Source organism: Emys orbicularis, chromosome 16 (assembly GCF_028017835.1).
Source record: "Emys orbicularis isolate rEmyOrb1 chromosome 16, rEmyOrb1.hap1, whole genome shotgun sequence".
NCBI lineage: Eukaryota > Metazoa > Chordata > Testudines > Emydidae > Emys > Emys orbicularis.
Window position 1 is genome coordinate 32,773,602 of NC_088698.1, and position 15,334 is coordinate 32,788,935.

Sequence of the window (15,334 nt, forward strand, 5' to 3'; positions counted from 1 at the left end):
TTGATTTGAGGCCTGGAAGAATGCCTATATAAAGAGTTTGAAGAGATTTACATTAGAGGAGGGACAAATAAGAGACATAAGAATGTATAAAATAATGAATGGTACAGAGAATGTAGTTTGGGCACTGCTATTCACCATTTCCATAATACAAGGGCAAGTGCTCATTCAGGGACATTGAAAGGCAGAAAGTTCAACACTTTTCCCCATCCAGGGAGTAGGACGTAGAATTTGCAAACAACTTTCCTTCCTATTCTCCAATTTCTTGTGGCTGTCTATTATGAGTCTACAGGTTATAATGAACTACAATTGAAGACCAAAATCAAGACTCCCTCCCTGAGCCTTGACCTAATGAATATCTGCATTCTGACATCACCTGACTTTTAGGCAAATTCAGAGCTGTATCTTAGGCTGGCAGGTAACAAGTCCTTTGTTGGAGGAGACAAGTTCCACACTGTAGGGTATATTGCAATATCCATCTCACCCCACATCTTCAACAGAACTTAGAGTCAGCGTTTAAGGCCAGAAGGGACAACCAGATCATCGAGTCTGATCTTCTATATATTGCAGGTCACCGACACCCGCACACCAAACCCAACAACTGAAATTAGACCAGGTATTACAGCCCATAGGAGAACAGACTATAATGTGCTATAGGGAGAGGATAGGAGGACCTCCACAAGGGCAGGAAATTGATTAAGACCTATACAGATAATCCTGGCAAGTTATCTGCACCCCATGCTGTGGAGGAAGGCAAAAAATCCCTAAGGTCACTGACAATCTGACCTTGGGGGGGGAAGTTCCTTCCCCACCCCACATATGGCGATCAGTGGTTCTCAAACTCAAGGGATAGAGAATTCCCTCACCACTTCCTTGGGTAGTTTGCTCCCATGGTTAAATACCTGATATTTTTCTCGCCATAAAAGCATTTAAACATTTTAAATCAGTCACCTCAATCTTTTTCGAAAAGCTAAACAGATTGAGCTCTTTAAGTCTTACTGTAACATTTCTCTAGACTTGAAAAATTTGTAGCTCTTCTCTGCACATTTTCCAATTTTTCCATATAATTGTAAGGTTGTCACCAGAACTGTATGCAGTGTTCAGTATAGCCTCATCAATGTCATACAGAACTAAAGTCACTTTCCTACTCACTCCTCTCCGGTTTATACATCCGAGGATTGCATTAGCCCCTTTTGTCGCAGCATCACACTGGGAGCTCTGTTGGGTTGATTGTCCATTATGATGCTACATTCTTTTCAGAATCCCTGCTTTCCAGAGTAACGTCCCCCATTCTGTAAACAGGGTCTGCATTCCTTCTTCCTAGATGTAGAACTCTGCATTTGGCAATATTAAACACATTTTCTTTGAATGGGACCAGCTTACCCAGCAATCTAGATTGGTAAATAACAGGGCAGTCTTATACAGCATTCTGCCAACCTTTGTGTCATCTGCAAGTTTTATCAGCAGAGACTTTATATTTACTTTGAGATCATTAAGTAATACACCGCTACCTCGATATAACGCGACCCGATACAACAGGAATTTGAATATAACGCGGTAAAGCAGTGCTCCGGGTGTGTGTGCGCGCGTGCGTGTGTGCGCGCGCACTCCGGTGGATCTTTACCTTTAGCAACCAAATTTGTAATCTCAATGAATTACATCAGGCTTGACAAGACCTATTTTCCATAAAATGACAGAGAGATAATACCCGTCACTCTTTCTATTAACTGAAACCTATTAATTAAAAATTATCAGTGGGCCAAAGATCCCAAGAGCCAACTCTTTTAGGACTCTTGGGTGTAAGTTATCTGGGTCTGATTTTAAAAAAGTTTATCCCTAGTAGATGTTTAACATCCTCAGTTACTAATGGACTGGAAAGTACTTCATCCTCATAGGATACAAGCATATCATCCTGCTTCTTTCCAAATACAGAACAGAAATATTTATTGTACACCTCTGCCTTTTCTGAATCATTAACAATTTTATCATGTCTATATATACACCTCTAACTCAATATAACGCTGTCCTCGAGAGCAAAAAATTTTTACCGCGCTATAGGTGAAACCGCGTTATATTGAACTTGCTTTGATCCACCGGAGTGCGCAGCCCCGCCCCCCCGGAGCACTGCTTTACCGTGTTATATCCGAATTCGTGTTATATTGGGTAGCGTTATATCGAGGTAGCGGTGTAGTAATGGGTCTATCCCATGACTAGGATTTCTTTTGTTCCTAATATAACTCCTTATTGTCCTTACCCCTGCCAGTGATGGATTTTCCCCGATGACGTTAGTTTTCCTTCTACATTTCATAACTACTCATTTATATTGACTATTTCCCATTTTTTCCATGTTACATATTGCTTTTTTAGTTCTAATTGCTGCCTTCAATTTGCTGCTAAATTAAGACTGATTTTTAACCAAAATTGTCCTCTTTTTTGACTGTGAAATTTTGCTATCAATTTCCCTCATCTTCGGGGAATTTGCCCTTTTGAAGCACCAAGAATATATATCGTACTGGTTGAGACGGTCCTCTGTTGTCCATATTGAATATAATCTTGTCATCACCACTAGTCCCTAAGTAACCACCAACTTTCAGTCCAATTTAATTCATATTGATCCATCATAAAGAGATTCAAAATAATGTTACCTTGTGTTGGGTGCAATACCTTTTGTGTTACAAAACCATAATCTATAATGTTTTAGTACTGGCTGCATGAGACATTCAGTATATTTCTCTCCAAACTGAAGTCCCATATAATACCACAATTTTTCTTTCCACACGTTACAGAAAGTTGCTTAAGTAGTAACTCATCCTGTTCCCTAGTTTGATTCTCTGGTCTCCAACAGACCTCCACCCGGACCCCTTTGGGCTTTGGTAGTTGGCACAGTGATCCATAAACATTCAATATCTTGTGGTTCTGAGTTATCAATAACTCAGAAACAGATAACGTTTAATATAGAAGGCCACCACCCTCTTCTACCCATTCTATCATTCCTAAACAGGTTATAATCAGTGATTTTAACATCCCAACAATGCAATTAATCTCACTAGATTTCAGTAATGCCAATTATATCAAATTGCTTCTTAATGAGACTTTCCAATTCCTCTTGTTACCCAGACTCTTAGAATTGGTATGTAAGCAGCCCTTAAAATGGCATTTCAATTTAGCCCTTCAGCATCCCAAGCACTTTGGCAGCACTAGGACATAACTTTGAGCTTATTGTGTTCTCCACCTATGCAGTATGACCTTTGCACTCCCAGCCCAGAGAAGGATCTACCCATTTACGCACTAGTCCCAAAAGTCTCTTGTGGATGCCCCTTTTTGAAGGAGTGTACACATGGATGCTTGCATGAGGTAGCACCATTTAGTCCCCTATGCCACCATCACATTCACCACAGGAAGTCCAGAGAAATTGTGGTTGAGCTTGCTCCTCAGCTCGTTGTCTGGAACACTGCGATGCAGAACAAGGAAGATGCAGGGCGGAAGGCTTTTCATGTTGGTCTTAATGGTCACTTAAGTTGCTTCTGTGCAACAGAGCTTACAAACTGCTAATTTGGGGTATGGGTAAATCATGTGGTTCTACAGAGACTTTTCAGGAGTAAATTAGGGAGTAATTCAGGAGGTTATTTGGACCTCTCCTCTTTTCCCATCTCTTTTCTCCTCAAGGGGTGGCCTGGATCCTCTGGGCCCCTTCCTCGTTGCACCCCTGGCCCCCAGCCCCAAACAGCGAGAAGAGGAGGACTGACCCTAGGAAAGCTGCCCTCCACTGCTACCTAGGGCAGGGGACAGGGAAAAGGGGTAGTTGGATGGGGCAGGGGTCCCGGGGGGGCCGTCAGGAATGAGAGGAGGGGTTGGATGGGGCAGCGGGGGTCAGGGAGTGGGGGAGTGTGGATGGGGCAGGGGTCGGGGGAGGGGTGAAACAACGTCAGGGAACAGGGGAGTGTGGATGGGGCAGGCCACAACCCCCTCCCCTAACCGGCCCTCCATACAATTTCCGAAACCCGATGCGGCCCTCAGGCCAAAAAGTTTGCCCGCCCCTGCTCTAGAGCATGCTAACATAGTCCAACAGAGTCCACACAGAGCAGTTGGAGCACAACGAGAAGCCTGTGGCCTGGGCGGTGAACCCAGAGGCACCCCAACCCATTCAAAAATGTCATGGCTTGCCTAACAGACCACATTGGGCAGTCTGCACAAGTGCCACAGGGTCAGTGGGGAAGACTCCACCCCCTGAGACCGCATCACTATTTGCTGTGTTCACTGGACACGAGTGGTGGTGAGTGACGTAAGTGTGTGTACATGTATGCACACACATGCAAAATTACTATAATTCAAGTTTAAAATCTAGTAATTTTTCAATTTCATTTCAAAATCAGGAGGATTATGGAAAATTAGCATGCTAGCTCAACAATGAGAAGGCTTGAATTTGGTTGTAGAACTTTCACAGACAATTCACTGAGGGGTTGATGGGCTGCAGTTCCTCACCTTCCTATTAAATGCACAGCATTGCAACAAACACTATGAGACTCAGTTCTGACATTATCACCACCAGGCTGTGGACCGGAAGAGATTTCATTACTATGAGGTCTTCAGGTATGTGAAAACAGCCCAGAAAACACAAATTACCAAAACTGGCATTCAACAAGCAAAAACTGCACTACAATGATGGAAAAAGAAACAGTGAACCCGAGATCTGCTTGTTGGAAGGGAAGGAAAGGATAACTATAGACCAAAAAAAGTATGAGATCCCTCTAATGCAGGGGTCGGCAACGTTTGGCACGCGGCTTGCCAGGGTAAGCACCCTGGCGGGCCGGGCCAGTTTATTTACCCGCTGACGCGGCAGGTTCGGCCGATCGTGGCCCCCACTGGCCACGGTTCACTGTCCTGGGCCAATGGGGGCAGCGGGAAGTCGCGGCCAGCACACCCCTCGCCCGCACCACTTCCCGCCACCCCCCATTGGCCCAGGACGGCGAACCGCGGCCAGTGGGGGCCGCGATCGGCCGAACCTGCCGCGTCAGCGGGTAAATAAACTGGCCCGGCCCGCCAGGGTGCTTACCCTGGCGAGCTGCATGCCAAATGTTGCCGACCCCTGCTCTAATGCTATTTTTAAGTCTTCAGACAGATTGCTAAATGTTCATGAATTCGGACACTGAAAAAGCCACTTACTGAAAACAAGCATCTAATGAAAGGTTTTCATAATCCAACAGCATTAACCTTCTTCCACAAAATATTTTTACAATGATGAGCACACTTAGCTGAACGTTATTGTACAACACAGACAGCTAAATAAATGATGAATGTCTGAAGCACAAGTGATATTCTAGTTACAGTGAAAGTTCGTTCTTTTAAAATGTTCTACTTAACATTAAGAATCATGTACAGTATTTCTATAAAGATGTCAGTGAACTCCACTGTATTTTCAGCAATCTAATGTGTTTGCTAATAAGTTCTTTAAAATGTTCAAAAATTGTGAAAACTAAAGTCAATAGCTGTATTTGTGTCAGTAAAATTTCCATGTCAACACAGAGCACTGCCTTCAGCAAAATTGCTACTTCACAATCATCATAACTTAATTTAAGGTATCAAAACTAAAGCAACAAATGTTCAAACAAGAAAAAGCCGATTTAAAAGGATTAGTGCTATAATAATCCATTCTGGGTAAGGCAGAGGGCAGATCCAATCAGCACAGTGGTGGGACAATCTAGCGACATGCAGATCTGAGGCTACGTCTGCACTTGGAGCACGGGTGTGACCTCCTGCTCGCGGACATACTTGTGCTAGCTCATCAAGCCAGTGCACTAAAAACAGTGCTGGTGCCCTGTGACCTATAAAAGTGATGTTAAATAGAAATGAGCTAAATGTAAGTAGAGAACAGGTTTTGGGGCCTAAATATAGGGTTGAGAACAATGAGGCCTGGTAAATTGTGGGTGAAGTGAAGTGAGACAGCTCAGAGGCAAGCTAGAGATAAGTTAGGACATAACACTAGGTCATGATGTAAACAAGTTTGGTTCTAACTGGTTTTAAAAATATTTTAGACAAAATGCGAATGTTTTGGAAGGATACTATCCATGTTGATAGTTAGTGGAATGGTGTCTAAACAGATGTTAATTAAGGTAATGTTTAATATTAAATAGCTAATAAGGGTATTTTAATTATGGTAAAAGGCAGGTTAAATACTAAATAATTAGGGAGTGTCATAAAAAGGGTAGATTAAAGTGCTCACCCACCATGAGGGTACCATTAGCGAAAGGACTATATACCCATTCTTTTCACCCCGGATCACCATTTCATCTTAGAACGAGAGTTTAAAATGAAGTCTATGATTATATTGTAATGCCTGTTTTAGCTATTTTATTTTAAATAAAGTCTTTAACTGTATCGATCATTGTATCATTCAGTCCTCCACTAAACTTAATTAATCTGTGACTGCCTCAGAGGCTCAAACCTAAAGAATTAAATTTGGTTATTGGTATTATTTATATTTAAAAAGACTAATTGAAAATATGTACATCAAAGATCACAACCCACAGTAGCACATATTAGACACCCCGAGTATGTACCCGGGGGTCCAGGTGGGTTTGTACAACCTGATCTCTGCCCTCTTGTGCATTTACATTACAACAGTCTTTACATAACCTCACTGTCCCACCCATAGTTCTCTATAATCTTAGATACACATGTAGCATCTTCTACTAAGTACACTGAATGCTAGAGTCCATGCAAGGCACGTATAAGATGTCAGTTAATAAGGCAAGGGCTTACTCTCAGCTCATCATACAATATCTGCAGTAAATGAGACAGGGCATCTGTGCATCTCTTCAGCAAGCCTGCAGAAAAAGTTGTAGGACATTATACTTGAGAAACTGTATGGGATCATGTAAACAGACATCATAATGAATACTAAGGTCTTGCCTACAACAGAAGTCATGGGGAAGTTTGTGTGAATTTAAAGTGCAACAGCTATTCCATACTAACTCCCATGTAGAAGTTCTCATCCGGGACTGAGAATGCCTGTTTGTGGATTAGATTAATCAGCTTCCGAAGTGCATTAATTTAAACTACACAAGGACACTCAGTGGAGAATCAATGTTCACATAGGGAGAGTGAGGAGCAGTTACTCAGAAATAACTATTCCAGGCTTTTTCCTCCATGTAAACGAGCTCTAAGGGGTAGAGTCACGGTTGCATGTGCAACCTTAGTTTTGGCAAGTCAGCATTTTTGCATACCTAAATATGCAGCTTTATAAATTCTGTCTATGAAAAATATATTCTATCTTTCGAAATTTGGCCAGACACGAGAACACCCTATTCTACAAATGATGTTTGGCCTGCTCCTAGCACTTTGCACAGGGGAAGGGGGGGAAAAAAAAAAAAAAAGATCTACCTGCTCTTGGGCAGGACGGGAAAGATCAGCAATATGAGATGAGACAGGAGAGAAAATATTGCAAATGAAGAGTCACAGATAAGTAAAATCTGGTATTTAAGCAAAAATTACCATGATTAATCCATTTTAATTTTTTTCTGGAACAAGAGAGAGACCAATTTGTGCAAAGGTGCTGAATCACTTAACCCAAGTCTGGTTAAGAGTAGAAGGAAAAAGTGAGACTGTCTGGATTAAAACCTCTCGATGCACAAGACAGAATTGTTGGCACTCTTCTCAGACACAGGCCCTTCTCCCAGGCTTGAAAGAAGGAGCCTGGACTAGAGCCAGATCACAAATAAACAAAAGCTCTTTTCAAAGTTTAAGGAAAATATATATACAGCCAGAGCATAATTCCCAACAGCAGCAAGTCCTTCTTAGGAAGTGAAACAGGCAACTGTTGAATAAACAGTACAGCTAAAAAAAATGGAAAGCTTCTTGAAAGCTGAAGAGACAGGAAAAAAAAATTATAATACAATAGGGCAACAGCATGTGGAGGATTCAAAGGCTGTTTCAAAGGACAGTATTTCAATGGCACCTTTGGCATCATTTGCAACAGTGCAATAGAGAACTCTTCAAAGAAACTTCAGCCTTTATTTATATAAATTACAGCAATAAGAACATGAAACCATGAACCAAGATGCTTCGGTCTTTGTAATTCTTTTCAGAGTGACAGAGACCCATCCCAGGCTCCACAGAGAAATGGTTCTAAAACCTGGGCCAGTGGCCAGGCCAACAGAGACCAAGGTAGTAGAAGTTAACATTATTATTGAGGTGGTACAGGCTTGCGTCACCACAACTGCTAAGAGTTATAATTGAGCAAATATCTCAGTTCAGCCTCCCAGGCACGGTAAGACCTGAAAGACACGTGTAAAAAGGGAAGTTACATAAGAAAGAAAATTCTATCCCTGGGCTTAACTTAAGCCAGTTTTACATGGCACCATTCATATTTTTGTTAGGATTCCATATGCCTCTTTCCTCAAGAAAACCTCCTGAATGTGAACTGATGCAGCACTGGGTGCTCAGATGGACAGAATCTCTCAAAGTTGTCACCTCAGCCCCGTGTTAAATTTTACCTTTAAGCTTTAGACTGTTAAGTGTCATCATTGTTGGTTAGCAGACACGTTACACGGCCATTGTTGGCAGAGCTTGAATGCCAGTACTTCAAATGCACAGGTCTCACTACACAGTGAATCTTCATCTCTGGAGATATTTAAGAGTAGGTTAGATAAATGTCTATCAGGGATGGTCTAGACAGTATTTGGTCCTGCCATGCGGGCAGGGGACTGGACTCGATGACCTCTCGAGGTCCCTTCCAGTCCTAGAATCTATGAATCTATGAATGTTAGGTTCCAGGACACCCTGCTGCTTGGCTACTGATCACTGACACCTTAGGATGGATCATTTGGGGACAGCACAGCTCCCAATATCTCTTCTGGAGCAATGGAGTCACAGCACAGTGGCTCAGGCCAGCAGTGGTTAAACAAACATTGTTAAAAAGAGCAAGCACTTCAAAACACCTTTAAAATAAAACACTCTTCAAAACCAATGTGTTCTAGAGTGACAGCACTTCAGGGAGGTAGGCAGTCGGGCTTCATGGGACTGGTGAAGAAACATCTGCACTTTATAGGATTAGCTCATTTTTTCCAAGCTTCTGCAGTTCACTTTTTGATGAAACACACTGTCTGCACTGAGTGCTTCACCTACCCAAGCCTGATGGAAATGGAGAGATCCATAAGATAAGGTCTGGATCTGGAGCCAGCCTGGAACAACTAGAGCTCTCACTCACCCCTTCATTCAGGCGCAACGTCTATACCCCTCTACAAGCCACTGGGTATGCTCCGATTGTTTTTGTAATGTAGACTCTCAACTTTCGTGAGCCAGACAAGAAGTTCCCAGGCCACTTCCAACAACAGACGTTGTGTCAGCCAAGCTTCTGGGCTAACAAAAAGAATTTTTTAGCTCTACAACATGCCATGAATAGAGTCCTCAGAGCAGAGCTCCATTCTACCTTCAGAAGACAAGTATTTATTCTCAAATGGGAATATTTTAAAAGTCCTCTTAACAAAAGCTTATTTCAAATTTTAAAGCTACATTTCTAGTGAGAACTACAGAACAGGGATGGTGCCACATGCTCCATAGAAATTCTGTCGCCTCAGGTATTTGTGCACCATTGCTAGAAAGTTTACTGATCTGTACTAAATGATATTACTAAAACACAGATGCTGTTCTAGAAACAAAATAGGCATCAAATATGGTCTGGAACAAGGCAGATGTAATCTCCTCAGTGCACAGAAATAGCTACAAACCTGATTTCAATTTTATTGTTTTCACTATGCTCGTTTTCCTTCCGATTACTTCCAAAAATGTAACCTCTTCTCACGTTAATTGTATGTACACTTCTGCTTATGCTTTAATGCTTCATCCTCTCTTGGGAAGTGACTTTTGTATACAAATCACAAAAGCTACTTAGACAAAGTGCTGGAGATGATTAAGAGGCCAGGTTTAAATGTATACCTTAAGAGAATAGCATATGTCTGCTGAATCATTTGTATACATTTTTACATGGGTGTGGGTTAGCATATGCATGCCATAAGAATCTTTAAGGAATTTACTATTTTTATATTTATATGTTATAGTTTTGATTATAGTTGGAAACTAAAGAAACTGGCACAGAATTTGGCTAAAGTTTACTCACTTAGTATGGAGGACAAAAGTTTAAGGATTTTAGAAAAACTGCTAGAAAATTACAAATGTAATTACCTTATTTTCAGAAAAAATTGTGAAGTAATGGAAAAATATATACAACTTTCCTCAGACAGGAGAGCGGCAAGCCCTCTCCGTAGTGTACCAGTAAGATACCACACAAAGACAGGAAAGGCACTTACACTATCCCCAACCCCCAACAAAACCAAAACTAATGTGACTAAAGGAAAAATAGGCCAAGTAATATAAAGCATTCCACAGACTATCCAAAGGAACCAGGCAAAGAATGCCGCAGATGGGGGAGTGGAGTTCCGAGCACAGATATTTAGCTATGCTGCCTGGTCAGTCTTCAATACAAAATGTATTGATACTGTAGCTAAGCACAGTAGTGCCCATTCTCTGATGGTGCATGAAGGGCATATAGTAAACAGAAGCATTTACACTAAGAGGATCCCTCAGAGTGGAAAGATTTAAGTACTAACTCACTTCCTTGGAGTCTAATAATTACCATAGCTTCCTATTTATACACAAACTATACTGTGGTCAGAACCAGCATTCTTGCAGATGACAGCACTGGTATTGCCTGCCACAATTTCAGGCTTGGAATAGGAAATACACAACATATTTACCTGCCACTTCATCTTTTCTAAGGTTATATGCATAAGAACATAAGAGTGGCCATGCTGGGTCACAGCAAAGGTCCATCTAGCTCAGTATACTGTCTTCCAACAGTGGCCAATGCCAGGTGCCCCAGAGGGAATGAACAGAACAGGTAATCATCAAGTGATCCCTCCCCTGTTGCCCATTCCCAGCTTCTGGCAAACAGAGGCTAGGGACACCATCCCTGCCATCCTGGCTAATAGCCATTGATGGACCTATCTTCCATGAACTTATCTAGTTCTTTTTTGAACCGTTATAGTCTTGGCCTTCACAACATCCTCTGGCAAGGAGTTCCACAGGTTGACTGTGTTCTGTGAAAAAATACTTCCTTTTGTTTTAAACCTGCTGCCTATTAATTTCATTTGGTGACTCCTAGTTCTTGTGTAATGAGGAATAAATAACATTTCCTTATTTACTTTCTCCACACCAGTCATGATTTTATAGACTTCAATCATATTCCCCCCTTAGTCATCTCTTTTCCAAGCTGAAAAGTCCCAGTTTTATTAATTACTCTCTCCTCATATAGAAGCCGTTTCATACCCCTAATAATTTCTGTTGACCTTTTCTAAACCTTTTCCAATTCCAATAGATTTTTTTGAGATGGGGCGACCACACGTGCACACAGTATTCAAGGTGTGGGCGTACCATGGATTTATATAGAGGCAATATGATATTTTCTGTCTTATTATCTCTCCCTTTCTTAATGATTCCTAATTGTTTGCTTTTTTGACTGCTGCTGCACATTGAATGGATGTTTTCAAAGAACTATCCACAATGACTCCAAGATCTCTTTCTTGAGTGGTAACAGCTAATTTAGACCCCATCATTTTATATGTATAGTTGGGGTTATGTTTTCCAATGTGCATTACTTTGCGTTTATCAACATTGAATTTCATCTGCCCTTTTGTTGCCCAGTCACCCAGTTTTGAGAGATCCTTTTGTAGCTCTTCACAGTCTGAGACTTAACTATCTTGAGTAGTTTTGTATCACCTGCAAATTTTGCCACCTCACTATTTACCCCTTTTTCCAGATCATTTATACAATGACAAAACCACCACAAGTAACAATAAAGTGATTCCTCGCTGCATGAAAATATGCAAGACATATTTAACTTGATTTAAATGGAGGGTCTCAGAATATTCTAAAAATAAACAAAATTATTGAAAAAGACAACTTGGTGAATTGTGCAGTTAAGATGTACAATTTTCCTTCCCTCCATAAGCAACACATGAATACACAGTATATTCTCTTCTATCAGTGGTTAGGACAGTTATGAAAGAGGACTTTGGAAAAAGCGAAGTGAAAAAAGATATGCAGTGGGGAAGAAGGGTATGTGTATGTGTGCGCGCATGCATAAGTAAAAGAGGGACAAAAGACAGCAACATGAACAGAACTCAAGTTTTCTTGCAAAACTCTGTTCTAAGCAGTCTAGCAGCTAACCTACAAATCAAGGTATTCTACATTCTTCTCCAGATTAGCCATGTAACCAAACAGCAGTTGGTCAGTGGAGAATGGACATCCACAGAGTCAAAAACTTAGGGGAAAAATACACATTTCAAGTAGTAGGCTAAGCCAATGGTAAGAGGGCAACATTCAATATTCAAAGTCAGGACATAGCACGGTTAAGACAGAATGCGTAGTCCTTGTACCTAGTCATTACAGTGCAGTCTGATGCAATCATGGATTCAATATATCACTTTTTTATGTGCGCGTGAGATGTACTGGACAGCACAATGAATTGAAAGCTTATATGCTGTATAAAAGTGCATGCCTGGGATTAAGCATCTTCTTTCTGCTTCTGAAGGGACATCTAATGCTTCTGCAATCATTTCCATGCCTTGTTCTCTCACCCCCCCTTACACATGCACTGCCGTTCCCGAGTTAGTTTGCCAGGCCTATAGCCAGGCTGCAAATTAGAAGATTGTTTCTAACAATCAGAGGAGGGAGGTTCTGGAACAGCCTCCCAATAGGAGTAGTGGGAGCAAAACACTGAACTACTTTTAAGACGGAGCTTGCTAAGTTTATGAACATGATTATATGATGGGGTTGCCAACAGCAGAAGACTGGACTCGATGACCCAAAAGATCCCTTCCAGTTCTATGTGCTATGCTCCTTGAGCACCTCCAGTACTGCAACACCCAAACGACACACCCCTACACTAAGTAACTGTGTAACCTTACCAGGGTACGCTCTGCCATTTTCATTGTTGCATTATCCTTGAATTGCATCTCATCTGAAACTAGGTTGTAAGTTCTCAGGGCAGGGACCATGGGAGGTGCTTGGCATACTACGTGCTTCAAAATAATAGCAGCAGCAAAGCAGTAAATGGAGAGGGGAAGCTGAAGAAATGACACTGGTGTTTCTCTAACTACAGTTGGCCCATCTATCTGTCAGCAGAGATGAAAGACCAGCTCACCTGGTGATAATTACTGCACTGAAGGGCAGAAGTGTTCAATAAAGTTTGAAAAGATGGAAGCAATAGCAATTCTCCAACACAGATTTCTGCAGCAAAGACAGACCTGCCAGAACCCAACTGAGGGCTATTTAAGAATATATTCCTAAGACAGCAACAAAAAGGGATGGCCAGGTCAGAGCTCTGTGCCAGGCCATGCAGAAGAGCTGGATTCAATTCCTATTTCAATTTCAGCCTCACACACTGAAACTAGCACACAAATGTTGATCAAGTCAATCACTGTATTGTTAAAACTAAAAGCTGTCTGTTTCCCAAAAATCCATTGCCCACAATGTGCCGATAAAAATCAAACCTGATACATTAGCAAATACCCACAAAATTTAAAAGTACTGAGCATTTAGATTGCCATTAATGCAAAACAAATTAACTAGATGAAAAAAATTAGTTGTGATTAATCATAGGTTTATGTATTACTGTTAAAGCAAACAACTGTAGTGTCCATGCAGCATCAATCAGGTGTGTCGTGACTCCAAGACAGCTGTGATCGTTCAAGGATGTCCAGTGATCACCAAAGCAAACAGCTAGTGCATTTTTCAGAAGTTCCAAATTTGTAGTCTTTTCATTGTGATATAGGTCATGTATTCCTGATGCAAAGGTTCCTCAGGAGGGCGGGGCGTATGACTGATTGGAAGATGCAATTTGAATAACACCTCTTAGCCCTCTGTCATTTACAATGATGAGTGGTCTGCAGTCGATAGCTATCCACCACTTTGCAATACAATTGGTTAAGCTGTTATACTTTCTTTGATCCATGAGATTGCAGTGATCTTGAAACTCTGTAAGTGTACTCTGTTGCGGCTGGTGGGATTCATTTGCTGTCGGTGGGTTATGTGTAGCACAAGAACTGGAGGTGAAAGCATGTTTAGAGCATAGGTGCTACCGCAGACTCAAAGTACTTCAATGGTAGTGGAATTCAGCCTTGCCTTGGCTACAGATAACCGTCTCTTTATCCAAAGAACCATCTGGAAGTTTTTATAAATAAACTTCCCATTCAAAAGACCTCAACTTTTGCTGATTTGCTCCATTAACTTTCTGATATTTAATCACTCCAGATCATGAGAACACAGTAGAACTGTGCCAGTGTCCGCCAAGTGATGAACTACCGTAAGTGAAGAGGGTCAAAACAGAAGTGTGATTAAACACTGGTTTAAAAAATAATGTGTTAACTGTGATTAACAGCCCCCCAAAAAAAAATAATAATTCTATATCTGTAAATTGCACTTTCCTGATAAAGAGATTGCACTACAGTACTTGTATGAGGTGAATTGAAAAACACTACTACTTTTGTTTATTTTTACTGTGCAAATATTTGTAATCAAAATAATGTAAACTGAGCACTGTGCACTTTGTATTTGTGTTGTAATTGAAATCAATATATTTGAAAATGTAGAAAAACATCAAAAAAAATTTAAATTGGTATTCTGTTTAACAGTGCAAATAAAACCAACTAATTTTTTTAATCTCGTGATTAGTGATTTAATTTTTTTAATCATTTGACATCCCCTAATTTAGATCAATACTTCTATTTAAAGCAATTTTATATTTACCTGTGGGATCAAATACATTGGGTATATTAGTTTATTTACAATCAATGGAAAACAATGTTAAGGTGCAAATAAAGGCCAAAGTAATTAGCTAGATAGGACAACCATCTCCCAATAAGCACAGTGTCTACTTACCGCTGGTTCTACTTGAGTTCTGTCTGCAATGTCAATATGGACAACTTCCACACTCTTCCACGTGTTTGGATCCAAATCGTGCACCTGCAACGGGGAAAAGGGGCTTAACCCTTTGTCGCCTTAGTTCTGTATTACCCAGGTTTTTCTGAGTTCTACAGAGAGGGACAGTTTTCTTAGAATCACCTGGGGAATACACTCTGAAGTTACCATTTAATTAATTAAGCAATTCTGAAGCTAGTTGTAACTTTATTAAACCTCCAATTCTTGTGCTTTCAGAGGAGCTTGGTTTTAAGATTAAATTGTATTCTTCTGCCACTTTCCTTACAGCTAAGGACATCAAACACTGTAATTAGAATCATTACGCATTCAATAGGCTAGGCAGACATATTATTTAGTGAGCAAC

The 15,334-nt window shown here is 40.9% G+C and overlaps 1 protein-coding gene across 1 annotated transcript in view; it reads right to left on the reverse strand.

Moving 5' to 3' along the window:
• The window catches only part of PITPNB (phosphatidylinositol transfer protein beta), an 86,283-nt gene that overhangs the window by 49,223 nt on the left and 21,726 nt on the right, over window positions 1-15,334 (reverse strand). The window contains exon 7 of the mRNA XM_065417658.1: window positions 14,932-15,015. Coding sequence (XP_065273730.1) covers window positions 14,932-15,015 — 84 coding nt within the window. The remainder of the gene's footprint in view (window positions 1-14,931; window positions 15,016-15,334) is intronic.